Source organism: Carcharhinus amblyrhynchos, chromosome 5, assembly GCF_965287045.1.
Source record: "Carcharhinus amblyrhynchos chromosome 5, sCarAmb.v2.hapA, whole genome shotgun sequence".
Classification (NCBI taxonomy): Eukaryota; Metazoa; Chordata; class Chondrichthyes; order Carcharhiniformes; family Carcharhinidae; genus Carcharhinus; species Carcharhinus amblyrhynchos.
The window spans coordinates 17,108,705-17,135,981 of NC_137328.1; the positions used below are offsets into that span (position 1 = coordinate 17,108,705).

The 27,277-nt window shown below is 42.1% G+C and overlaps 1 protein-coding gene across 15 annotated transcripts in view; it reads right to left on the reverse strand.

Moving 5' to 3' along the window:
* Positions 1-266: 266 nt before the first annotated feature.
* LOC145342912 (receptor-type tyrosine-protein phosphatase delta) overlaps positions 267-27,277 on the reverse strand; it is a 563,551-nt gene continuing 536,540 nt past the window's right edge. For all 15 annotated transcript variants that reach the window (XM_080188513.1, XM_080188506.1, XM_080188504.1 and 12 more), the window contains 7 exons: positions 22,769-23,054; positions 21,841-22,019; positions 20,107-20,233; positions 19,407-19,532; positions 14,792-14,946; positions 12,075-12,210; positions 267-4,139 (listed from right to left, as the gene is read on the reverse strand). In XM_080188513.1, the coding sequence (XP_080044639.1) occupies positions 4,071-4,139; positions 12,075-12,210; positions 14,792-14,946; positions 19,407-19,532; positions 20,107-20,233; positions 21,841-22,019; positions 22,769-23,054 (1,078 nt within the window). In that variant the 3' untranslated portion in view covers positions 267-4,070. The remainder of the gene's footprint in view (positions 4,140-12,074; positions 12,211-14,791; positions 14,947-19,406; positions 19,533-20,106; positions 20,234-21,840; positions 22,020-22,768; positions 23,055-27,277) is intronic.

Genomic DNA, 27,277 nt, shown 5'->3' on the forward strand with positions numbered 1-27,277 from the left:
TCTGTGTGGGTTTCCTCCAGCTGCTCCTACCTCCACCCACAGTTCAAAGACGTGCAGGTTAGGTGGATTGGCCACGCTAAATTGCCCTTGGCTCAGGGGGATTTGCAGGGTGGGGATACGAGGATAGAGCCTGGGTGGGATTGTTGTCAGTGCAGGCTTGATAGGCCGAACGGCTTCCTTCTCGCGTTTCTATGATGAAGTAGACCTGCTGCAGCCACAATGAGAAAATGCGAACTGCCTCGGAGCTTAATAAGAAAGACCACTGGTGCAATAACACTGACATTTTTATTAGAATTCATTTGTAACAAATGGAACTTGTGTCAGCAAAGAACTGATTTTCTTACAGACTTTTTGCCACCAATGTAACCTAAGTAAGAAAATAAAAAGCACGCCTTTCAATCTGTAAAACATTTACGCTAACTGCTAAGTAGAGGTAATTGTATGATTCTTTGAACAAGCCGTTTTACATTTTGTTTTGTTCAATCTATGCATTCAAACGAGAGCAGTGAACACAATGTTACTTTCAAAAAAAAATCCAGACACTGCAAGCTTGAATGGCAAAGTCACATAACAAGATGGGTTATGACAGAACTCGAAGCCGTCGAGAGATTTGCTGGATTATCGGGTCATCATTGGAGCAACCTTTCTCTTTTAAAACTGTGTTATTTACATACATACCTATGGTGAATGCGTAAGTTATACAAGGGTCCAAGTGGCATGTGATGTTGGGTGCAGAATCACTAGGACAGTGCAGAGTACAAAGTTTTGGAAAAGTTGCACATCTGCCTGGAGGACTTGAGATTTTGGTAAATCAACAAAAAGCAACAGCTAATGTGAGGAAATAATCGACAGAAGGTTTGCTAAATTAAAATATACTTGATTTATACAAATGTCAGCTACTTAAATTGCAACTAATTAAAAAAATTATATAATATATATATATTGCCTACATAGGAATAAGGTTAAATAATGTAGCACCTTGTCAGCCTTAAAGGAGAGGAAAATATATCTTCCTGCAAGTTATGAAGGAATTTGCAGAATAAGAGGTTTTAATAAGACAGTGATACTGGAATGGGAGAGAGTGAATGCAAACAGGAACACACATCAATGAGAAGCTAAGTTAGAAAGGCAGCAAATACAGTGGGTATTCTTGGCAGCTTACTCCTTTTATTGTAGATTTCCCCGGCACCTACATTCTGATTTTCAATTTAAATATTTCAAAATTTTCTTTATCAGCTCTGGGCAAAAAGAAATGCATTCCAAACAAGACCTCTATCGGAACATTTTCTCACTCAGCATGTTTTTACGGTTTAACAAATGGCTCTTGGTACAAAACAGATACTTTTTTTGTTAAAGAACAACCATCAACTGAACAGATATATGAACAGTTTATACTTGGCAACCTTAGCAATCGGGTTCAACACTGATTGAGGTTAGGCTGGTAGTTCCTACTAGGTGATGGTCTGTATTTTACAAGAACAATTAGCAGATTGTTAATATAACAACATGTGAAGAGGTGCAACATGACATAAATTCTTACAGCTCCAGCTCCATCCTGAGGTAGCCTTCTGTCAGCCTTCTTGTTATAGAAAAAAGTGCTCTTGTATGATTTCTACTACAGTTTTTGACCTTTGAAGGTCTAGAGAACAAAGAAAATAAAATTAAGAAAACAACACAGGGTGACTGGCCTCTCAGACTGTCTATTCTTGACCACACTGATGCCTTGGGTATTCTTCTGTACCATTTCCAATTTTCCTAGTGCTCTAAATGCATATAACTTGCAGCATAATTTGACTCTGTTGGTTGGCCAACATCATTGTTGTGTTTACTCTTGCAAGAAAAACAATGGGAACAATATAAGCAGCTAAGATACTCAATCTAACTTTTATATTCATATATAAAAAAGCTCAAAACTCCAAAAGTGACTGTAGTATCAAGGACACATACATAAAAAAAATGATTATGTCCAATGATCAGGTGAAATAGCAGGGGCACATATCTGACATTAGGCCACTGTGATATTGATTATTTACTGATTTGCACATAACTCACCTCTGCTATCTAAATGCAATGTAATATGGTCACCTACTACATACAACATCTATTGTCAAATGGTGCTTATAAATGTTAAGGTACATTAAAAAAAACTAAATACACTATAAGCACTTCAGTTCAGAAATAGAAATTAAAGGCAAAATCATGTACACATTAAAATGATTCCCAATTTGCATATAACGTCATAATTGCAATTTGATGCAACACTTAAAGGGAAAGGATAATCTTGGGAGTTTGATTTTTGTTTAAAATACTCCCCCATTTAATCTGAGCAAAATTTACGGACCTTCAGATATAGGCATGTTTGGGCCGGATTGGAGATGCTAAAATCAGGCTTCTGTTTATTGCCAGGACACTATCGGCACAGTTATGTTCTGGACTGGTATCTGCAGTAGGCATCGAGGACGTGCAGGTTCATGGTCATTCTTGAGCCCTTTAGTCGTGTGGAAGTTGTGCTACTGGTTGAGAATTCTTCACACCCAACTCTAAAAGTTTCCCAGCGGCAGGGTAACTCTTTCCCTTTGCAGTAGAGTCACTCTGGGACACATCTGATTAGCAATGTTACTGAAGTGACTCGGCGCACCATTTGGAAAATTAAACTAGATGCAAACAGCAAAAAGGAAAAAAAAACCCTCTGCTTAGTTTTCTTCAAGAAGTGTGGAATACTTACAATTAAAATTATCTCCCCCCAAGATTTTCCTTCCTCTTCAAGAAATTAAACATTGAACTTCAACGCCACTTTATCTTCTGACACTGAGATTATTTAATAACAGTTATATTTAATGCCAGTTGTAGCATGGTCACTATAAAGTATAGAAGCAAAAAAGAAAACTTCCCACGCTAAGGGGTTTAAAACGTATTTTTTCCATAATGCAATTTATTGCGTACATGTGCAAAGATATGTTTCAGGATACCATATGAACCTACTAAACATGGATTACTGAGTTCATTGATGTGCATTCCAGTAGACACTAACTTCTCACCATCTCATCACGGAAGCCTAGACAACTAATTATTATTCAGATGGAGGTTGCTAGTAACATATTTGGCAAACTATTCAACTATAATCTTAAAATCCTTGACACGGAAGATCTGAGGAATTTAGTAGCAGCAGCTTTATACTTTGCGCCTCCCTGTTGATTCCATAAAGGCCCTTGTTTCGTTTAACTTTTTTTTGTCGTTGATTCATTTGGTTACCTGACTGCTACGGGTAACTTCCACTGAAATGAAAAACTCAATCAGACCATTACGTGGTAAGATAAATAAAAAGGACTGCACAAAAAAAAATGTGCATCGAAAAATTCAAATTATTTCCGTCTCTACAGCCAGATACATACATCATTTCTACAGCTTAAAAAAAGCTACGGTCTGGAAAAAAATATGAACAAATAAGCAACTTTTTAAATTCACTTCATCGAATGATAAACTTTTGTTAAAAAAGGGAAAGAAGTTTACACAGTTAAAAATGAAGCACAGGTCAGCAGTATATTACAGTACTAAAAAACTAAATCAGTAATTTGAACATTCCCTCCCTCTTTATAATTAGTATGAGTGAATGGTGGAAAGGGGTGATGTTGAAGCAAAACGTGTCCAACTAGTTTCTTGAGTCAGGAAATGGCCTTTTCATAACATTTTTCATTCTCTTGCAGGTACAGTACTCTCAAGATTCAGCTTTGCAATCCATTTTTCACAGTCCTCAGGTAATCCTTTACACAATCGTTGTCTTCCGTAACAGGTCTTTCCCCCCCTCCAATCATCAAAGTTGAATCCTCGAGTTATTTGAAAAATCCTTTCGATGCCACAGCAGAAAGGATTCTCGTCTTCTTTTCAAGTTAGGGTTATTAAACTGCCAATTCTTGGTCCACCTGGAATAGTGTTTTTTTTAAATTTCCCTCCCCCCCCCACTAATTTATTTTTAGCTAGGAGTAAGTAGTACTTCTCAAGCACATTGTATGGCTCAGAAGAGGCTTTCTGGATCTTAAATGGCCTACAGTAAATCCAAGGTGGATCAGGTTTTACGTTGCATAGTGATCGAAGCTTCCAAGGTACTCCAGTGCAGCTCGATAGCAGAACTGATACTGATCCTGCCGAGAGATAAGAGGAAATGAATTTCCAATAAGAGAGCTTTGAATACAGTAAATGGTGCAGCTGAATTTCAACTTTGATGCGAGTGAGTGCACTACAGTTCAACAAGTGTGGACCGATGGACTGCGCCGGACTAAAAGCATTACAAGAATGTCATGCAATCCATGTTTTATTGAAGGCAGCTTCCCCCACTATGGGACAAAACAGTTCTGCAAACATTAACTTTTGACATGAGATGAAATCCACCTCTATATCTTTTCCTCATGCAGTTTATCATCAGTGGTGAATAATTACATCTTAAAATGCTGTTGAACTTTAGGTCTGGCACTGTTCCGTTAAGCTTGAATACGGCAGCTGTCTGCACAGCACAGTTGAACTTTGCATGCATAAGTAAGTAATTCAATTTGCATTTTGACCAGAGCTCTGAAATAATACAAACCTCTGCATACGCTATGCACTTGGATGGAATTCCTCTCTCCCATTTTTGAGGTATTAAGAGGTAAACAGATTAATGCCTTATCTACAAAAGCAATGGGGAGTAAGGGTGGGGTCTTCTGGCCCTGCTGAAGGCAATCCCCCGCCGCAGGTTCCCCGGTGGCGGGGCAGGTAAGCCGTGCGCAATGCCGTAGACCTCCTGTCGGTAGCTGCTTTCACTGCTGGTATACATGCTGTGGGGATTGGAAAATCCCAGCCCTAGGAATTAAGCGATACAAATACAGTCCCGGGTGTTTATCCAAATTCTATTGTATTTACATGTCATATCTTATCCTCATAAGGAATAAAATGATCCCCAAGTATCGAGTGAGCATTTGACTAGGAGTGAGTCCACTTTCTATTGCAGAAGCAACTTCTGAGGTGTTGTTCCACTTCTTTGCAGTGTGACAGCTTGTTGTCTAGATCATGGGAATGGCGGTTGTGATGCAAAGGCAGCAATTGGGAAGCATGAAATTAGGAAATCTACCTTCAAATTCTGAGGGATGGGTGACTGAGATTTCCAGCTTATGGATAGTTTGTTTTAAGCTGCTATAGAAGTTTAAGATCTACAGGCGTCCAATGAATTTGAAGGTAATTAGGATCAAAGGACCAATGTTTTCAGCCACCAATAACCACTGCGCTATGTCAGTGTTTTTTTTTGTTTGTCTTTTATGACTCAGAATCACATATGCTTTGGTATATTGGGGGTGAACTTACCAAAAAAACGTTAAGTGCCGAATGAGCATGAAAATGGGAGTTTCAGATCTGTTTTTTCAGCAATGGCACAAATGAAATCTTATGGTACTTAGTACAAAAAAGATACACAATCTGATTCCCACCAGCAGGGGGAATGGACAGGGCCCAAGCTCACCAGAAAGGCGGCTGCTCATGCTAGATAGCATAATCGTGCATGCACAGATCTCTCTATTCTGTTGATCGACCCGTATTGGACCCGGTTGATCGAACCCTCCCAGTCAATCGCTACCCCGGTCAATCACCGGTAACAGAGTGTGCAGCTCCCCACCCCCCGCCCCATTGTGTTGCCGCCGCCCTCCCCTTAGGCCTCACCCTCTCGGGCCCCACTCCTGTGGCACTGCCAGGGTGCCAGCCTAGCACTACCCCCTGCCCCCGGCCCCCCAGGGGGCATCAATCAGTAAGGCCATCACATCAAGTTCCCAATAATATGGACAATTCGTGATCCCAGTGACACCGATAGGCTGCTAAGGCAAGAGAGCCTGAAGAATTACATCCTGGACTCACTGATAATATTCACAACAATATTTAAATATTATAATCAACCTCACACTCCTGACCACGCCAGACATCCAGACCTGGTAAGATTGTGAGATGTGAAAAACTGGGTACGAACCTGATTTTTCGCCTCTCACACCATCTTACCGGCTCACCCCACCCAAAGACTGGCAGGACGAGCTGGTAAGATTTCCCCAATTGTCTTTATGGAGTTACAAATGTGACATATTTAAAATCAGAGCAGTGTCTTTCAGATTGGCCAGGTGACCCTTCCTAGTCCTATATATTTCCAGGTAGCTCTTATTCCACAGGCTTTATACATCGTCTGGAATGAGTGCTCCTTTCAGCAACACTCGTATCTGTTGTTGAAAGGAAGGTTTCCTAACTCAGGAGATTCTGCGCGTAATCCTTCCCTTCAAATGCATGGGACCCTGGGGGAAATGAGCTTGTTTGGCGATGAGACAATCAAACCAAGCTTTAACCCTCACAACTGGACTATGACATACTGATTATTGGCAGCCTCCAAGGAACATACAATACCTGTTCTTCGATGCTCGGCAGAACTTCAACTTGTCTGCCACGCACAGAACAGAAGAGATGTTCTGTCCTTGCCTAAACTTATTTATTCCACTTAAGGGTCTCTTCCATTTTGACCTCTTTCTTTTCAACTTTCACGCTTATTCCTCAGGTGCTGATGTGTGCAGTGACAATGTTTTGTCAGCGAAGGATGGAATAGGACAAACTATGTTTCACGTAGACATAAAACTGCACTTTGTTTGTTGCCGATTAAAAATAGCTTCAGCTTCTTTCATTGAAAGAAAAAATACAAATGCTGGCAGCTCAGACTGTGGAACTATCATCACTGTGATCACAGATGGAAAACAGGGTTTACTATTCAGGTCATTAAATTCAGTGCATTCTCCAAACTCAATATACAAAAATATTTCAGTTCAACAACTTAAAAAAAATAAAATTGTATTCCAAACGACTCAAGTGACCTTCGTACAGCTCACACCATCCAAATCGTGGCCAGAATTATCTACTATTTCATCCTTCAGGACAAGAGGAATTAAAGGATTTTCAGAGTCTCCCCAGCAGTGTTTTTTAAGCTGGTACCACACCTACTATTCATAACTGCTCATCATTTGCAGTAGTTGTGAACACACCTTCATATTTGCAAGATGTGAAGGGGAAAGCAGACTGGGGAAAGGTATGTCCAACAAGTGCAGTAATACATTAGAACTTGCACTTCTACATGGAGCCGTGCAAAGAACCTTGCCCGTGCAGAATGGAATTTCAGACAGAGACCATTACAGAACAATGTAGATTTTTACAAGCAAACATTCTTCCAGGTAACTTTGTGGGATGATGATCACGTTCCCAAGCTTCAGTGCACTCGGGTGTCAAACAGGTCACTGGCAGATGATTTGCCATGCTAAGGAATTTCAGCAATTTCCATCAGGAAGGAGTCCCACTTCTACTACGGAGCAGAATTCCCGAAAATGTAAGGCATCATTATGTCTGCTTGTCTCCACCCAAAGGCAACTCTATTGCAGACTGCTTCATAAATTTGGGAGGCTTGCAGTCACAAGAACAGATTCGTACACTTGTTCTATGGTCCACTCCGCTCCACTTCCCATGGTGGATGGAACGGGACAATTCACCCCCACATCTCAGGTTCTTGTTCCCTTACACCTAACACGGCAGCCAGCCATTCCACAGATCCTGGAGGATGCAGCAGTCAGTTAACAACATGTATTTGTTCTGCAGAAAGCAGTATATGTGCCAAGGAATGGCACTCTATGTGCCAACATCGAGTGCTTAACAGCCCTTGATGAGGAGGCAATGGCAATAATTGGCTTCAGCTCTTGACTGGTTATTGGGCTGAGTGGGGGGGGGGTCTCTGAGCTGTTAGTGGAATTGTAAGAAGGTTAATTTCTTTTTTAAAGGTATCCTCAGTCACTTCACCAGCTAAAATATTTCTCACGAGAGCCACAAAAGTAGCTGATTAAAATACAATGCTTCTGAAGCACTGTTAACAGGGAGAAAAACAAAGATTCACAGTTATGTAACACTTTTCATGACCATTGGATGTCCCAAAGTGCTTTATTGCCAATGGAAGTACCGTAGAAGGGTAGTCACTGTTGGAGTCTGAAACGTGGTGGCCAGTTTGCACACAAATTCCCACACACGGTAATGTGATAATCTTTTCTTTTGGAAATGTTGACTGAGGGATTAATATTGGGAGAACTTCATTGCGCTTTTTCAAAACTGTTATAGTGCTTTTATATCCATCAAGCTGGCAGCAGGGGCCTCAGTTAAATATCTCACCCAAAAGAAACGGAGCTTCTGACAATGTAGCACTCCTGATGTGGGTATGCCGGCGTTGGACTGGCGTAAACACAGTAAAAAGTCTGACAACACTAAAACCTGGTGTTGTCAGACTTTTTACAATGTAGCACTCCATCAGTGCTGCAGTGGAGATCAGCCTTGATTGTTTTTTTGCTCAAAACCTAGAGTGGGACTTGAACCAAGAACCTTATGACTTAGAGACAAGAGTGCGACCTGTAACTTTGTTGCCTTAGAGGCTGCAGAGGAGAATGCATCAGGGAACATTACTGAAGAGTAAATACTTTACAGTCCTCTCTACCTCTAGAAACACTGGCGAACACTCATCCATTCAGCCTCTCATTTGCAATCAGGAGCATGGAGACATTCATTAGTGGGGGTAACACTTTTGCTGAGAGATTAAAACATGATCAGAGTATGCACAAGCAAGAGGATGGAGGCTGATGCCAGTTGAGTGGGGTTCAGATATGTCAATCCCCACATGCAAGGCTAGTGCTTGATGATCTGACAGCCCCTGCTCTGTAGAGAAAGAAGCAAGCAGAGCAAAAGACATATTAATTATCTGCATGGTATCTTCCAATGTGCAGGACAGGTGAATGCACTGGCAGTGGTGTACATTGCTCTGCAGAGGGTTTCAACGTATTGCAGGGCTGTCTGGAGAAAGTGAAAGCTATGAGAGCACTGCCAATCCTTTCCCTTGCGAGAGGTCAAAACGGGTCAGTCAATTGAATTAAGAAGCAGCCGATGAGGACCAATCACTTGCAAGACGCACAGGGCTGCTTCTCGAACAGGCATTTCTGATGTGGTGAGGTCCACTCTCCCACTGATCACTGCTAATCAGAATCCTGTTCCCCAGGCTTATGGAGAAGTTGGAGCCCATGCCTCACAGGCTGCTTCCTGCCAGAAAAGCACAGCAAAACATCCCACCGGGTTCCTACAGGAGACTCCTTCTTCACAGAAGCAGGCTGCCAAGAACCATGTAGTGAAGTGTCCTATTTCCATTTTAGGACTTGGGAACTCAGTGAAAGGCACCTCCAACCCAAAAGCCTAACTGTATTTTCTATGGGAATAGTGCTGAATTGTATACATTGTAAGGTGGCTGATGTGCCAAAAGCTCCCTGTAGTTCCTAGAAGAAATGTAAGTTTGAGCATTATGGTTACCTCCTCCACTACCGCCACTGCATCCCCCACCCCTCCTCACACCCACCGCCTTGCCTCCTTTAACCCCCACCAACACAGCCTCCAAACTCAAAACTTCTGCACAAAATGCAGATGTATGGGATTGGGGGTGATCTAGGGAACTGGATTAGGAATTGGCTAGCGGATAGGAGACAGAGGGTAGTGGTTGACGGTAAATATTCATCATGGAGTTCGGTTACAAGTGGTGTGCCTCAGGGATCTGTGTTGGGGCCACTGCTGTTTGTGATTTTTATTAATGATCTGGATGAGGGTATAGTTGGGTGGATCAGTAAATTTGCTGATGACACCAAAGTCGGAGGTGTGGTAGATAGTGAGGAAGGGTGTCATAGTTTGCAGGAAGACTTAGACAGGTTGCAGAGCTGGGCCGAGAGGTGGCGGATGGAGTTTAATGCAGAGAAATGTGAGGTAATTCACTTTGGTAGGAATAACAGATGTGTTGAGTGTAGGGCTAACGGGAAGACTTTGAATAGTGTGGAGGAGCAGAGGGATCTAGGTGTATGTGTACATAGATCCCTGAAAGTTGGGAATCAAGTAGATAAGGTTGTTAAGAAGGCATACAGTGTCTTGGCGTTTATTGGTAGGGGAATTGAATTTAGGAGTCGTAGCGTTATGTTGCAACTGTACACAACTCTGGTGTGGCCGCACTTGGAGTATTGTGTGCAGTTCTGGTCCCCACATTACAGGAAGGATGAGGAGGCTTTGGAGAGGGTGCAGAGGAGGTTTACCAGGATGTTGCCTGGTATGGAGGGGAGATCCTATGAGGAGAGGCTGAGGGATTTGGGGTTGTTTTCGCTGGAAAGAAGGCGGCTAAGAGGGGATCTTATTGAAACATATAAGATGATTAGAGGTTTAGATAGGGTGGATAGTGATAGCCTTTTTCCTCTGATGGAAAAATCTAGCACGAGGGGGCATGGCTTTAAACTAAGGGGGGGTAGTTATAGGACAGATGTCAGGGGTAGGTTCTTTACCCAGAGGGTGGTGAGGGATTGGAATGCCCTGCCTGCTGCAGTTGTAAATGCGCCTAGTTTGGGGGCGTTTAAGAGGTCTGTGGATAGGTTTATGGACGAAAAGGGATTGGTTTAGGTTAGTGGGTCATTGTTTTTTTTTAACTGGTCGACGCAACATCGTGGGCCAAAGGGCCTGTTCTGCGCTGTAATGTTCTATGTTCTCTTCGAGTGGCTGGGGACTGTTCTGTGTGTCCCCAGCCATGGCTCCTGCTATTGCATTTTTCACTAACAACCTCTCCATTTGGTTGCCCGGGGTGGGAAATGGAAGTAAAAAAAATTGTTGATCGGATCTCTGTGTCCCTAGCCTTTGGCAATTTTCAGGCTTCCCAATCCTTTCCCACAAATAATGGGGCCAAAGAATCTCTTTTCAATTGGTGTATGGAGGGAGATGCATGCCAAGGATGGACATGTTGGGTGAAATATGGTAAGAGTGTGGGACAGGACATTAGAACGTCATGCGATGAAATTCCTGGGAATTCTTCAAAGTTGAGTTGGCAACTCCATTCCATACTGTTTGTTCAGAAGATACAGTCTATCGCTACTAAACTAGGTTGAATATTTGCAATGCCATCTTGCGGGTGCATTTCCTCTGGCTCAAGTCAATGAAGAGGAATGAAAGAGGCATGTAGAAACCCACTCCCAGTTAGCAATTACAGCATTTTGCAACTTTCACCACACAATGGAAATGTGCAGCAGGTGACGACAGAGGTAACATGCCTTTCATCCCGAGTATTTGGCTAAAGTGTCAAGCTGCTGCTTTTGATGAATGGTGTTTCTGATTTTGGGAGCAGTTCTGATTTAGTTTTACTTGGGGGCTTGTGAATAAATCCAAAGCGGGATTTTCCATGCATTCAGCATTTAGACAAATTCAGCCAAAATGATTGACTACGCAAATCGGTCTCAAACACTTAGGGGCTTTTTTCACTTAATATGATTCACATTATTTGCTCTGATTTCTCCCCACATATTTGTGTTTTGCTGCCTCTTTCTAGATATTACATTGCATAAACCTTTGTGCAACCAGGGGCAGACAGCAGCCCTTTCTCTGTGACTCTGCCAATGCTTCCCATTGAGTTCAGCACCAGAAGGTAGGTGCAAGGCACATTGCGTGAATCATCTGATATTCAAACCAGCACATGCAGACTCGCTGTGGCAACACAGAAGCTTACAAACCAACTTCCCTTCACTACAGCTGCATCAGTGTTGCGTGAGACCTGGGAAATGGCACTAGTTACCAATGCCTCGGGATGTGTGAAGCCATCTGGAACCCGTAAGTATTATAGCCAAAATTCAACAAAGCTGATGGCTGGAAAGAACCACTTTCACTAGGTTTATTGGCCACATGCCTTCCCAAAAGCTGCCAATTATTGTATGGTCTGCAGCTGGCAACATGACCTCCGCATCAGAAGGCAACGCTATCAGCATGCATTTCACAAAATACAAAAGGAGTTTTCTCCTTACACATCTCATTTGTAAATGACTCTCAATTTGACTTAGTAAATGACAATTTTTCTTTAAATGGTCCATCATGTCGGACTGCGATCAGTCAGGGTGTAGCTGTTCATTTACAATGGTAGCTGTTGCAATAGGGAGCTAATGGAAAGTGAATGAGAAAACAGGAGCATTCAATTCTTCAAAAACTATTTCCTTTACCTCTGTCTGCACCATAGCTGGCCGCTGTGTTCTTAGCATCTTGACAGTCTGAAAGATATCCACAACGCCCTCATATCTCATTCTTTCCAATACAATACTTAGTGTTATGAAAACACCAGTCCTCCCAACGCCAGCACTATGGGGAGCAAAAGAACATTAATTAAATGACAATCAAGTGGCTGAGAGACTATGTTGGTAAAGGCTTCCCACACACTATGCAATTATTAAATATAATACTGCAGCCAGTATTTTGAATGTGCTACTGTAAACCCTATTAACACAACAGACAGTGAGGGTTTTGTAAACACTAGAGTGTATAAAGAACCAGTGAAGTATGTTGGGTATTTAGCTTTTAAAAACATGACAAACTTATTTGGCAGTGTTCAATTTTAATTGCTATAATCTGAAAGGTTCTATTCAATGTTCCTGCGTAATAATGGGAGCCCCTTCATTTACCAACACCAAAGGCTTCAACATAGCTGTGAGGGTGGTGGACTGAAACCATTTCGTAAAATTCACATATCTGTGTGGTCTCTTTTTGGCTGCATTTCACTCAGAGTTCTAGAATAGTCAGCACTGCGGGCTCAATTTCATCAGCTCTCTGGAGATAGGCTGGGAGGCAGGAAGTGGGGTAAAATGGTGGCAGAGCCACAGAATAGAATCACGGAATACCTACCATGCAGAAGGAGGCCATTCGGCCCATCAAACCTGCACCAACAACAATCCCATCCAGGGCCCTATTCCAGAAGGCTACAGGAAGGGAACCCGACATCTTCCTGCCGTCACAGGATATACTCGTTGGCTGGAAAGGCAGCAATGCATTTGACCAGGGTGGGTGGCCAATGAAATCATTGAATTGATGAATTAAAGGCTACTTCTGCCCTTGTCAGCAGTTAGCCATGTGAGGAGACTGCCAGACACTGTGAGCTCCCAGCGAGTCCCAGAGGTGGTGGGTGAGGTTCTTTCTTAATATTTTCACTGTAGTCCTGGTGTCAATGGCTGCCCTACAGCTAGAGTGTTAGGCTTCACTACTGGAGGATTGACCCCTCCAATCCTAGGCCTACCTAACTGGTTCTGGCACAGTATGTGAAAAATCTTGCTCGGTTTGAGAATGCATCAACATGGAAGTGCCCTTTTCTACTACCTGTAGCCTCCTTAGTGGCTACTTTTAATGGTGGCACTCTATTGGCCACTGTTGGCACTGTCCTAAAGGCAAAATACTGTGGATGCTGGAATCTGAAACAAAAACAGAAAATGCTGGGAAATCTCAGCAGGTCTGACAGCACCTGTGAAGAGAGAATACCTCAGTCCAACGCCGGCATCTCTACATTGAGAGAGAATAGGGCCAATGTTTCGAACCTGGATGACCCTTCATCAGAGCCGAAGAGAAGGAAAACTGGACAAAATTTATATCAGTTCTGAAATCTCACTCTCCAATCCCACCTCCCCCAGCCCTGTCCCCACCCCCAGACCACATTCCTCAAGTAGTCCCCTTACAATCTGTACCCTTGTTCTGCCATTCACACATTCCGATCACTTAATGAATGCTTCTGGCACCTTTCTCATCACAATTTACATTATCTTTATCCTCACGGTGTAAATCTTGTCTGACTTTCCTTCTCTTCAGCTCTGACAAAGGGTCATTCCGACTTGAAACATTGGCTCTATTTTCTCTCCACAGATGCTGTCAGACCTGTTGAGATTTTTCAGTGTTTTCTGTTTTTGTTTGAGTATACTTATAGTTTTGGAATAACGAGAGAGGAAATTTCAGTGGAGAATACACCATAATTGGTTGCGGGTCCAGGAAGATAAGAGAGAGATTGGCAGCTAGAAGTGAACAAGAATAGTCAGCAGTTACCCAGGTGGGAGAGAAATGCTGGGAGCAGGGGGATAGGATTGAAGCCTTGTATGATTTGGGACATAATATAATAATGTGGGGCTGAGAGAAAATGTAGTGCACAGTGCAAAAGAGATAAAATTGTCTCCCAAATCTGTAAAATTTGAACTAGGATTTTCATTGTTCCACTGAGGTTTTGTGGTGATAGCGCCCCTGCCTCTGAGTTAGAAGCTTTGGGTTTGAGTCCAACCCTGGAACTTGGTGGTCATGGAAAGTGTGTTCATAACAGCCAGCAGGTTGAGCATCAACTTACAAAATCCTTCCAACACATGTGATTACAAAAATAATATTTCAATGTATATTTTAAAAATTTTAGTTGGATTAAAAACACTGATGTTTGTGTGAGGATGCAATCATCCCATGCCGAGTGCCTCTCTTGGTTAGTTGGGTTCTGACTTCTTCATTCCTAGATAGCTAAATGCACAGTTCATCCAGAATGGAAGCAGCCAGACATTTCAAATTGTCTCCTGGGGTTTCCCAAAGTGTTTCAAAAGTCTCGGATCAGGTTTTTGTGTGAATATTGGTCTCAGCAGCATTTTTTCATTTCACACATCCCCTGTGATCCTACTTTATAACTTGAGACAGTGAATTTTTGAACCTTTGCCACCTCGTGGTTATTCAGGATTTTATTTAATGCTCTGAATCAAAATCCACCAGTGAGGCAGCCTGCCTGCTTTCTAATATTCTGTGCGCTGCAGCACCCTGAGCTGACTTTACATAGCACGGGCACATTTTGTGGAGGAAAGTGCCTCACCTTTCGCTTGAGTTGTTTTCCCTTACTTCCACTGAGGAAGGTGCAATGCATGAAGAGCCTACTCACCTACAGTGAACACTGATGGGTCCATCTTGACCAAACTGTTCTTTTGTCTTGTGTACTTGGCCAATGAAATCAATAAATCCTTCTCCAGACTTTGGCACTCCTTGTTCTGGCCAATCAGTAAACTGGAACTGTCTCACTGTGCGTGACTGACCATCCTGTTTCACAAGAAAACACAATAAGCTCTCAATCGATGGGCCACACCTCATTAAATTCTCTAAGGAATCAAATGAGACTGAAAAGAATGCTGCCCAGAAAATATAACGGTCTTGTGCGGTTCATTTATTTTATGTTTTTCAATACCAATTAATAGGAAAACCTGTCTTGAAGATGGAATTGCAGACTTGACAATTTGAAATAATGCACTAAAGTCAATAAATCTAACAGTGCTTTTAAATTCATGTCATAATTCACTCAGATCAAATGCAGAACAATGGCCATTCTTCTTTCCTTTACCTGCCAATTTGATTGTGGATATGTCAAGCGTTTTTGTCCTTTTTAAAAAAATAATATTGCCATTTAAGAACATGTATGCTCTTCCTGACAACAAAACATCTGATCAAGTTGCTTTAGCTGTTGAAATTGATAAGGGGGAAACACAGCAGACCTCACGCTTGGTAAACGTGCTGTTGTCATGAATATTAACAGCAGCGATATTTATGAGTCAATTAGTTAGCAACATTTGTCTAGGCAGGAATATCTGGAGGGAAATAAATTCAAGCACTAAAACCCAAGGCTTACACTGTTTTCAAATGGTAAAAGTGACATAAAATCAGCTCAACAACCTCTAATCCATTCTTTGCAGAACACTACAGTTGAATAATTACAGCATTTGTCACCATAATGATGGTAATAATTTGCCTGTCATGCACTGGGCTGGACTGCTTTTTTTGATAGCAGGTATCACGCAGGTGATGTTAAATTCAACAGAGACCAGGCACCTGGAAAAGGGCATTATTTGCCCTAGTGTTGCAGTTGTTACTGTGATTATTGCTATTTGTCACAGAATCTTCTTTGGAAATTTGTGAGTGAACTGAATATACACTGGAATATTGAATGATGAGTCAAATCTTGCAGCCCACACCCATTTTGCTGAAACCACAAACCGCGAACGTATTAGTAATGTTTAGTTACAAGCTCAGTATTATGTTCACCTTTTATTATTTACTGGTTTGTTTATAACATCCAATGTATAGTTTCTTAATAGATCACTGTAACTTGTCAGAGTTATGGTGGGAAGCTATTTGGCCCATTGAGTCTGCTCTGATGTGATACTTCATGAATCCCAACTTACAAGTTTTTTTTAATAAGTTTATTTATTAGTGTCACAAGTAGGCTTACATTGACACTGCAATGAAGTTACTGTGGAAATCCCCGAGTCACAACACTCTGGCACCTGCTTGGATACACTGAGGGAGAATTTAGCAAGGCCAATGTACCTAACCAGCATGTCTTTTGGACTGTGGGAGGAAACCGGCACACCTGGAGGAAACCCACGCAAACACAGGGAGAATGTGCAGACTCCATACAGACAGCGACCCAAGCTAGGAATCGAACCGAGGCACTGTGAGACAGCAGCGCTAACCACTGTGTCACCGTGCTGCCCGTTCAATGTCCTGCCCTTCCCTAATTTCTTTCAGAACCTTACTCCTCAATTAAGATTCAATGTCACTTCAAAAGATCTCGGTGGATTCGATGGCGCCTATGGCTTTCTGGGGCATTGCATTTTGCTTCCTCATAACCCACTGAATGAAGACACTTAATTGGAATTCAGCTGAATCAAAATTCTAACAGGTTGTTCTGTATTTTCTTACTGTAGGGAAGAGCCATTCACCATACACCCTTCGTGATTCCAGATATCTGAATCAGGTCAATCCTGAGCTCTATGATAACCAGGCAATAAAACCAAAGTGACACAGAAATCTTACCAGAAAATGGCAGAGTATTGGTTCTGGCAAGAAAACGATGTGCTTTTCTCCAAAAAGCACATTGGTTTTCTCTCCAGGTCTTACCACACTCTTCCAAAGAAAAACAGGTAGGCATGGTTCACGCCGTCGCATGGGAGGGGTAGTGGCACACCAGCAAATTCCAGTCGCACAGCGATCGGGCACCATTTTTAAAGACTGCCACAATCAGAGGAATAAATAACCATGCCCACTCCTCCTACAGAGAGTCAGGGGCTCCACATCCCCTGCCACAATTCAAGCTGGCATTCACCACCTTCCTGCTACCGCGATCAGAGCCAGCATTCATTCTGTCTCCGAGATCAGAGCTGGCACCTCTGCCCTCCCACCCGCTCCCACACCCAACATTCAATTCCAGCATCCCCTTCCCCCCAGAATTTTGGACACCATCTGCCCAATCCTGGATCCGAAACAGTCAACGTCAGCATGCTCCCCCCCACTATCGCCTCCAAACATCGGATCACATCCCCCCAATCCCCCACCCAACACAAACAGCCATTGCTGGCATCCCCAGCTCCCACATCCACTAGCCTCTAGCCAGAAAATAAATAAATTCCCCAATGAGGCTCCCACTGGGATCTGCCCTGGCATTTCATGCTGGCATGGGTTGGCACTGCCAGGTTCATTGCCTGATTGGCACTGCCAGGCTGGTATCTGGTACCTGTGCCAAAGGACATTGCCATGGTACTGTCTGGCCATCTCCTTCCACCCTGGGAGCGAGCCTCACCTTTACGTCCTCAGGAGAATCCCCACAACAAGGTTCCTGTCTGGGTGAGCCTGTTGTAAACGTCACTTTGGTGAAGTTTGAAAATGCACCTTGGCAGCAATGTATGGCGAGGGTGGGTCTTAAATTATTAATTTATTTATTATTTACACAATGTGTAGACTCCGCACAGACAATGACCCAAGTTGGGAATTTAATCCAGGTCGCTGTGAGGCAGCAGTGCTAACCAATGTAATGTTAATGTATTTAACTGTACTGTAATCAGGTTCACACCCGTTATGGCATGAACCTGATTACACAGCCAGCAAGGAGCAGCAAAAATCAGATATCGTGACCTCGGCAGCAAGAGTCACAACTTTCGGGTTTTAGCGTCCTCTGCCATTCCCACAGACGGCGGGCACAGGCTCAAGGTCACCCCACCATCTCTGATCATAGTTTAGTCCCTTCATCATCCTGTTGAATCAGCACTAGAACTTCTCCAAAAGGACATCTGCCAAAACTGAACACAATATTCCAAATGGGATCTGACCTACTGTTCTGTAAGTGCAGTAGTACTTCCTTGTCTTGGCATTAAAATTAAACTGTAAAGCTCCTCTTCCCACATGGACTGAAGTGGTTCAAGTTGGTAACCTACTGCCACCTTCACAGGGCAATTCAGAATGGGCAACACATGCCAGCAACACTCACATCACAAACATGAATTTTCAACAAAGTCTGTTCTACAATGTGGTCCTCAAAGGGTGAATATTGCTCCTGGACAGCCAGCAATATCATCTTTTATAACATAAGCTTTGCTTTGATTCCAAGTTCTCACCATGTTTAAATTCACCCCATTTATAGTACGAGTTAGACGTGTGGACAGGCAACAATGTCCAAATGCAGCAAGACCTGGACAATATGCAGGCTTGGGTTGACAAGTGACAAACAACATTCAAGCCACACAAGTGCCAGTCAATGACCAGATCCAACAAGAGAGGATATGCTATTGCCCCTTGACATTCAATGGCATTACCATTGCTGACTCCTCCACTATCAACATCCCGGGGTTACCATTGACCAGAAACTGAACTGGACTAGTCACGTTAATACTGTGGTTACCAGAGCAGGTCAAAGGCAAGGAATCTTGCGACGAGTAACTCACCTCCTTCCACAATCTACAAGGCATAAGTAAGGAGTGTAGTGGAATATTCTGTACTTGCCTGGGTTAGTGTAGTTTCAACAACATACAAGAAGCTCGAAACTATCCAGGACAAAGTAGCTGCTTGATTTCTATCCCTTCCAGAAACATTAAATCCCTCCACCATTGATGAACAATCGCAGCCATATGCACCATCTATCAGATGCATTGCAGGAACTTATCAAGGTTCTTTAGACAGCACCTTCCAAACCCACTTTCATAATCTAGAACGACAACAGCAGCAGAGATCTGGGAACACCACCACTTGGAGTTACCCCTCCAAGTTACTCGCCATCCAGACTTGGAATTATATCGTTGATCCTTCATTGTCTCTGGGTCAAAATCCCGCAATTCCCTTCCTAAGAGCAGTATGGGTGTACCTACACCTCAGGGACTGCAGTAGTTCAAGAAGACAGCTCGCCACCACCTTCTGTAGGGCAACTAGAATTGGGCAATAAATGCTGGCCAGCCAGTGATGACCACATCCTGTAAATTGATGAAAATAATACTGATCTGACTGCACCATCCATTTGCAACTTTAACATTCAGCCTGTGATCTTTCACAGATGTTGAGGTAAGTTATTAAAAGCAAGCATTTTGACAAACTGAACGTTGAACTTCCATAAAGTTGGGCAGTTAGTGAACCCTCAATTTGTGGCTTGCCTGTGGGTCCTACACTGTGTGTGGTCATTCTCAATTAGAGGTGAAGCTAATTTTTTGTTTTGCTCAAAGGAGACAAAAGAAAATGCTTACCCTAGCATCTGTGACCTTGAACTCTCTGAGAATGTACTGAGGCATGTTGTATTCTGCCATGGGATCTACTACAAAATATTGATACCTAGCCGATCGCTCTGCAGGCCAATACTGGTGACACTTCTCCTGTAAAACATAAAAAAACCCCGTGAATTGTGAGGCAATACTTTATCTGGTCCATTAAGCAGTTTGGAGATACCCTGGTGTTCTGATACGAGTCTGATAGTCTTTGAAAAACAATTCGGGTGGTACTCTCAAGTTATCGTGCCTTGAGGGGTCCCATACCAATCACAGGTATATGGTTGACTAGAAATCACACAGGGTAAAATTAGTCAATTAGCCATTTTAGGTCTTTTCATTTGGGTTCTGCTGTGACTGGGGAGAACTTGAATCAATCTAGTTTCTACAGTCTGTAGATATGGGGCTAGCAAGCGGTTAAGGCTGTATAATTTTGAAATTGCACAGTAGGCTGCCCAGAAGCTTAAAGGGAAAGACAAATTTGGAAGTGACTTTTCATCAGAACCAATGTAGGACCCTGCTTAAAACATTTGCGTAACTTCCTCTTCAACATGCTGTGCATTTCAAGCCATTATAAGCTGTTACCGCTGCAACAAAATTTAAAGGGGTTACAATGTTACTTGGTCGATATTCGCACAACGCATGCCCAAGTATCAACTTATGTGATGTACGTGGCACTTACTCTTCCCATTTCTCTGAGCTTGGTCAGCATAACCACAATTGTAGAATTGTGCTCCCAAAGCATTCTCCAGAAATCTTCTGTTGTCTCTGCTAAGGGTCCCTGTGTGGCTATATAAGCTTTCTGTTGCCTGGAAGTCAAACAAACCATAGTGAATGTGTAGTAATGTTGCTCCTTCTCATTGAACCACACTTACGACAAACTAGTCAACTGCTAGCAACCTTGCTCACTCTTCATGCAGCTGCGATTTACTGTTCACTTATTTAGAAATAAATGAAAAATTATAATAATTATAATAATACTATGTTGTGTTTATATTTCAGAGAATCCAGTGGGGAAGAGCATTATTTTGTGCTGTGTGTAAAATGTTAGGAAGAAACAGCCTTTACAGCCATTAATATTCAATTAGGGACAGTAATTATATCTCACTGAATCTCTGATCATTCACAAACCTATCTTTATTCTGCACAATACATTTACAGACAAGTTAATGAAGTAAGTACTGTTTTATTATGTTTGTTCTCAGCGAAGGTGGCAAAACCTTGCAACAGACTGTTTACTGTGATAAGATGGGATGTGCATCTTTACTGGGGTGAGATTAACTCTGTGTCAATATTGCAATGTTTCACGATTATACAAAATGGAAATAAAAGACATTTGAGATTTGCTTTCATGGGCTGAAAATATGTGGCATCTGATTCATATAAAGGAGGTTGCACTGTAGGTCAGTGGCAACCAGCTGTTAGTTCCCTCCTGGCTGACTTGTAGCTCATGGCTTGCCCATGAAACATGGATTCATTATCACACCACTATCTGAACATGATCCATAGAGAATGTTATGATATCCGGGATCGATCACAAAGCAACCAGCTCATGGGATAGATACAGAACAGTAAATATCTGGATGTGATTTAAAAAAACATATTTACTTAGTACCTTATCGCGCTGCTGAAACATTTTCAAGAGCTTCAAGCAAGAATTAATTTTTGCAGTGGAGTGTTTTATAACAATGCAGCCACCTCACAGAGGGAATTGGATGGATTAGATGTAGAATAATGACTACTTGGAAGTGATTACAAGGTAATAATCTTATCCAGAAAAAAGATATAAGAAAACATGAGAGAAAAGGAAAGACTGTCACCTTATACTCTGAGATGACAATGTCTTTTAAAAATATTTTCTAATTTAATTTTGGGCTAGCTGCCACTATCAATGTGGATCATTGATGTGTGAAAATAATTACTGTAATATCATTACTGCATTTGAGAAACCGCTTGCAGTTCATAGTTGGTCAATTCTATGGTTGGTTTCTATCATGTAGGGAATAATTTGATACGTTATAAGGTGTAATCTCATCTCAGGTTTTATAACCAACATCTGAATCTTAGAACAAGATTGCAGCCTGGAATGTTTTAATTTTCTATTATATATTGTAGAATCCATTACTTTACAACTGGCTTGTTCTTGATAATGCAGACTGTGCCATAACCATTTATTGCTGACAAGCAAACACCATGCATGATTGCATCCATACTAAATAATGAACAAAGGTGACCTTATTAATGCAAGTTCATTGATTAATAATCACCAGTTGATTCCCAAAAACCAATAGTGACAGCACTGACTTTCCTTCTTTGTTGTACATATGCAGAAGGCCCCAGTGTAGCTGAGGACTAACAGTTATATTCAATCACCTAAAGCAGTTTACATTTCAAGACCACTGATGTTCCCACTTACCTATAACCATCAATAAAACTGGCATTAATATAGTCTGAGCCCTCAACTCCTCTGATCGGCTGTAGACATACTCTCGTGGATTCATATGGCATAATATTGACAAGGCGATTCTTGAATTTATTACATGGGAGGTTGGCACTAATGAATCTTGATGTGTGGGCTTTAGTGTTGGCTAGACGCTGTGGGAAAAAAAAGATTTAGAATTACCCGAGACTTGGAAAATAGTGCTCCATGGAAGTCAATTTGACTACATAGTAATATTCAGTCTAAATCTGGAGTTCAACATCAGTGCAATTAGCATCAGTAATGGACAAGTTCCAGAGAAGGAATTACAGGGCTAGTAGAAGGAATATCTCTCCTGCATCTGAACCAACTGTAGGAACATCAAATCCAGTTCTTAGTGAGCATAGGCCCTCAGCACATAACTGGGACAAAGTTAACAGTGCCATTCAGTGAAGCATTAGGATGGGGCTGTGCGTGAATTGGAAAGTGACTCGCTGACGTGGTTGAGCTGCCCTTCAGAGATTGTTGTTGAGTCAGATGGCTGAGTGAAAATAAGGGGAGCATGCTTTCTGTCTAACTTCACTTGGAGATTACTTGATTCTGATATTGTGTTCTTGAAGTGGAATATGTTCTACTTCCAAGCACTATTATCTCTCAGTACAATCAGCTAAGTCGTCCCTGGAACTTGCATATACAATTTCTCAATGTACATTTTTTGTTGCGATGGATGTCCTTAATTGGAATACTGAAATAATTAGTGTGTTAACATAAAGGCTTTCATCTTGCTGATGTCTGCAAAAAGATAATCAACACTACATGCTTTAAAGCAAGTTGTTGAATTTACTTCAATTGATCAGGTGTTTGTAGCTTGGAAGCTACAGCCAGATGCAAATTGGAATTTCCTTCAAAGGAGCAGCTCGTTTACCTTGAATTCCAGTTCCATTCCTGTGACGTTTTCTCCTGGCTCTACTTGTGTCAGCTTTTGGATATATGCGTACAGGTTTCTGGCTGGCACTTCGGTATTTCCACAAGTCACTGCTTCAAGCAGTGCATCATGAATAAAGATATATTGGTCCTCAGTCTGAACCATATAATTCCTCTGTGATCTCATTAGTGTTACATGACCATAAATATCTACAGTTTTCTCGTGTTTTATTCTCTCCAACATGGCATCTATCACAATGAAGCACCCAGTCCTTCCGACTCCAGCACTGTGGAAACAAAAAGAAAGCCCACACACTTTAAGTTTTGAAATGGGGCCTGTGATTTCATGTCTTCCTCATAGCTAAAGCCATTGGTTCTCAGTGGCCGGCCACCCAGTGTGTTTCCCGCTGATGAGAGGTGGTGCGTTGTTTGCTAGCAGTGGGATTCTCTGGTCCCACTGCTGTCAATGGGTAATCCCATTTGACGTCACCCCACACCAGCAGGAAACCCACGGTTAGGGGTGCACGGCCGGCAGGACCAGAGAATGCCACCGGCACGAATGGCCAGAATTCTCCAGATGTATTGTTTTATTGTATTTTATTTTCCTTATAGATCAGTTACACATTTGTCAATGTAAAATTGCTCTGTAACTCAGGGTTGAAAATACCAAATTAACAATGGCTTCTGAATTTTAACATGTGCGACAGCTTTTTATAAATTTGGTTTTAAGCTCTTTAAAGATTTGCAGAGCATCCACCATTCCATCAACCAGCATTTAAAAGTGACCAGTACTTGAACAGTGGTGAGTATGATTTCCCTGATTAGAACATAATGCAGAGCTTGCAGTGTTACTCAAATTTATCAGCTCTGTATCGCAATGAACAAATAGCTGTTTCAAACCAATACACGAGCATAGCTCAGTCCATTCTATTAACCAGGTCATGCAGGACATCTACTTTCTGAATGTTGCATTTCTGATGCTGGCGTTGGACTGGGCTGGGCACAATAAGAAGTCTCACAACACCAGGTTAAAGCCCGATAGCTTTATTTGGTAGCACGAGCTTTCGGAATAGCTTTTGGAACTTGGCTATCAGTTTCAGCTTGGTGACCCTGCATTGCCTTGAAGGCTGCCTTGGAGAACACTTATCCGAAGATCAGAGGCTGAATGCCTTTGACTGCTGAAGTGTTCTCCAACAGGAAGGGAACACTTCCACCTGGTGATTGTCAAGCAGTGTCCATTCATCCTGAATGGACATATTCCATTCACTTTAGCAGTCAAGAGCATTCAGCCTCTGATCTTCAGGTAAGAGTTCTCCAAGGTGGCCTACATGACACACGACAATGCAGAGTCACCGAGCAGAAGCTGATAGCCAAGTTCTACACACATAAGAATGGCCTCAACCGGGATCTTGGGTTCATGTTATACACTATCTGTAACACCCACAAATTTCCTGGGCTTGCAAAATCTCGCTAAGTGTACTGGCTTGAGACAATTCAACACCTCTTTAACCTGTACTTAATCCTCTCTTCACATGTATTGTCTGTACAAGTAAAGTCTTGATTACCTGTTAAGACTCGCATTCCAACCACTATAGTGTAATTGAGTTTGTGTCTATATATGCCCTGTTTGTGAACCAAATCCTGCACTCACCTGATGAAGGAGTAGTGTTCCAAAAGCTCGTGCTACCAAATAAAGCTGTTGGGCTTTAACCTGGTGTTGTGAGACTTCTTATTTTCCAATGTTAACTCCAACCACCAACCCACACTGTGCCCCTCCCGCCACCCAACATAGACACATGTACGCGCACACACAAAGGCTATTTCACTCTTGCACAGTGCCAAATTCTGTTTTATTTTGGCTATTTCTTCTCAGTGGCTTTATAAGCAAGTTTACTAAGATAATCAAACACAAAGGATGTCAGAGAATTTTGGAGTGGTAAGGTCCACATCTTCTTTGTAGTTTACTGAGTCTTTCCTCTTGTACAGATTCATTAGTATTCAGATAATACACTGCTTTGAAATACACTCGTTGGTTGTATGGTTGGAGGACACGCTAGAGGGATTGGTGAAATACAATTTTTGTGTCCGTAAATGAGCCCTGGCAAACCTCATGAATGGAAATGAAAGTCATACTTCATTGGTTCCTCACAGAATATTATGTTTATAACATTGCGGCCATTTCGTTTTACAGAACTGCAGCAAAATATTCAGTGTTTTTGTTTTTCTACTTCAAGCTAAGGATAAATCCTTGAAGAAAAATAATACAGTGGCTGCTGACTTTGTTTTGTAAAGTCCAAAGTATAAACAACGTCTTTGGGACTGGCATCTAAATATCAAGACTTTGTTGGCAAGAGGTTAAGAACTCCTCCCTGGCTCAATACAAACTCAGGTACACCCGATGGTGGTAACTTTTACCAAACATAAAAGCAAAATATCATGCATGCTGGAGGTCTGAATTAAAAACAAAGTGCTGGAACACCACAGCAGCATAAGACCATAAGAAATGGGAACAGAAATAGGTCATTTGATCCATCAAGCCCGCTCCACCATTCAATAGGATCATGGCTGATCTGCCACTCCTTACATCCACTCTCCTGCCCTTTCCTCAGTAAGCCTTGATTCTCTTACTGATCAAAAATCTATCTCAGCCTTAACAAAAAGAAGGACTCTACCCAACAGCTCTCCAAGGCAAATAACTCCAAAGACTCACAACCCTTCGAGAGGAGAAATTCCTCCTCATTTCAGCTATAAACTGGAGCCCCTTTATTCCGTGACAATGCCCTCTGGTCCTAGACTCTGACATGAGGGGATGATCTCCAACATTGGGGCACTCCCTTGGTACTGGACTGTCAACTTCTGGGGTGGCACATGAAACTATAACCTTTTATCTCAAAGCATTAATCTGAAGGTGTACTATTCAGAAAAGGGTTTTGGTGCAAGTAATCTTTCTGGAACTGATCAGCTATTAAAGCACACTTGTAGGGAACATTGGCTGGGAAACCACTCAACTGGTGAAGCAATTCCATTTATGCATGATACTGAGGTAACTGTGGTTAGCACTGCTGCCTCACAGCACCAGGGATCCAGGTTTGATTCCTGGCTTGAGTCACTGTCTCTGCAGAGTCTGCACATTCTCCCTGTGTCTGCATGGGTTTCCTCCCACAGTCTAGAAGATGTGCAGGTTACATTGATTGGCCACGCTAAATCGCCAATGTCAGGGGGATTATCAGGGTAACTACCTGGGGTGACGGGGATAGGGCCTGGGTGGGATTGGTGTCAGTGCAGGCTCGATGAGCTAAATAGCATATAAGGCCTATAATAGCACTATTTATAGTGCTTCTGCACTATAAGGATTCTATGAACATGGTGTGATGGGGACCTTGAACAATTAAAGTACCTGGTGTAAGAATGTGAAAAATGTAAAATGAGGGAAATGAATAGCAGGTTAGCATGAGAGAAAGTTACAGGGAGAGGAATAGTGAGGGCAAGCCAAAGTGTAAATGTGTGTCAACATGTATTTGAATGCGAAAGTTATGAACATGTATTAGGGGACTCCGTAAAACATGGCTGGTTTATGCACAATAGGGCTAATATTTATATCATTAGACAACAGGAGACAGAGAGTTGGATTAATGGGTAGACAGCAGGATCGCCATTGAAAATTCAACTGTTCAACCTATTTATTAGCTACTTTGATGATGGAATAGAAAGCCATATACCCAAGTGTGCCAATGATGCTGAGATAAGTGGCATTGTAAACAGTGTCGATGGAAATGGAACATTATAAAGATGTGAGGTCATCCACTTTGGACCTCAAAATGACAGACTAAGGCTACATTCTCAATAGCAAGATGCTGGGAATGGTGGAGGCCCATAGAGGCTTGGGGAGGTGTGGTAGTCCAAGTAGATGGATCATTAAAATATCATGAACAGTTGCAGAAAATAATTAAATAGGCAAGTGAAACACTGGACTTTACATCTTTACACCAGAATACAAGGGGGTAGAAGTCATAGCTTCAGCTATACAAAGCTTGGTTAGACCAAACCTCCAGCGTCTGAGAGCAGTTCTGGATACCTCACCTCAAGAGGGATATATTGGCGCAGAGGATGATCAGGATGATATCTGGATTTCAGGTGTTAATTTACAAAGAATGATTGCTGAAACTAGTGTTGCAATCCCTGGAATTTAGAAGTTGAAGCAGGAGTGCGGGATTTGTTCAAAGGTTTTCAGGATATTAAGGCGTACAGAAACTATTTCCTCAGGTTTGGGAGTTTGGAATGGGGCGGGGGTGCATCGGCTAAATCTTTCTGGAATTAAATTAGGAAACACTTTTTACATACAAAAGAATATGTTGGGAAAGATGTTCTACAAATGGCAATTCCTGTTAAATCACTGCAAATTTTATATTGAGATTGATATATTTTTAAAATCTGAAGGAGGTAGTTTGTAGATCAGTCACAATCTCACGGACTAGTGGTGGAAAAGGCTTGAAAAGGTTTGTTTCTGTTT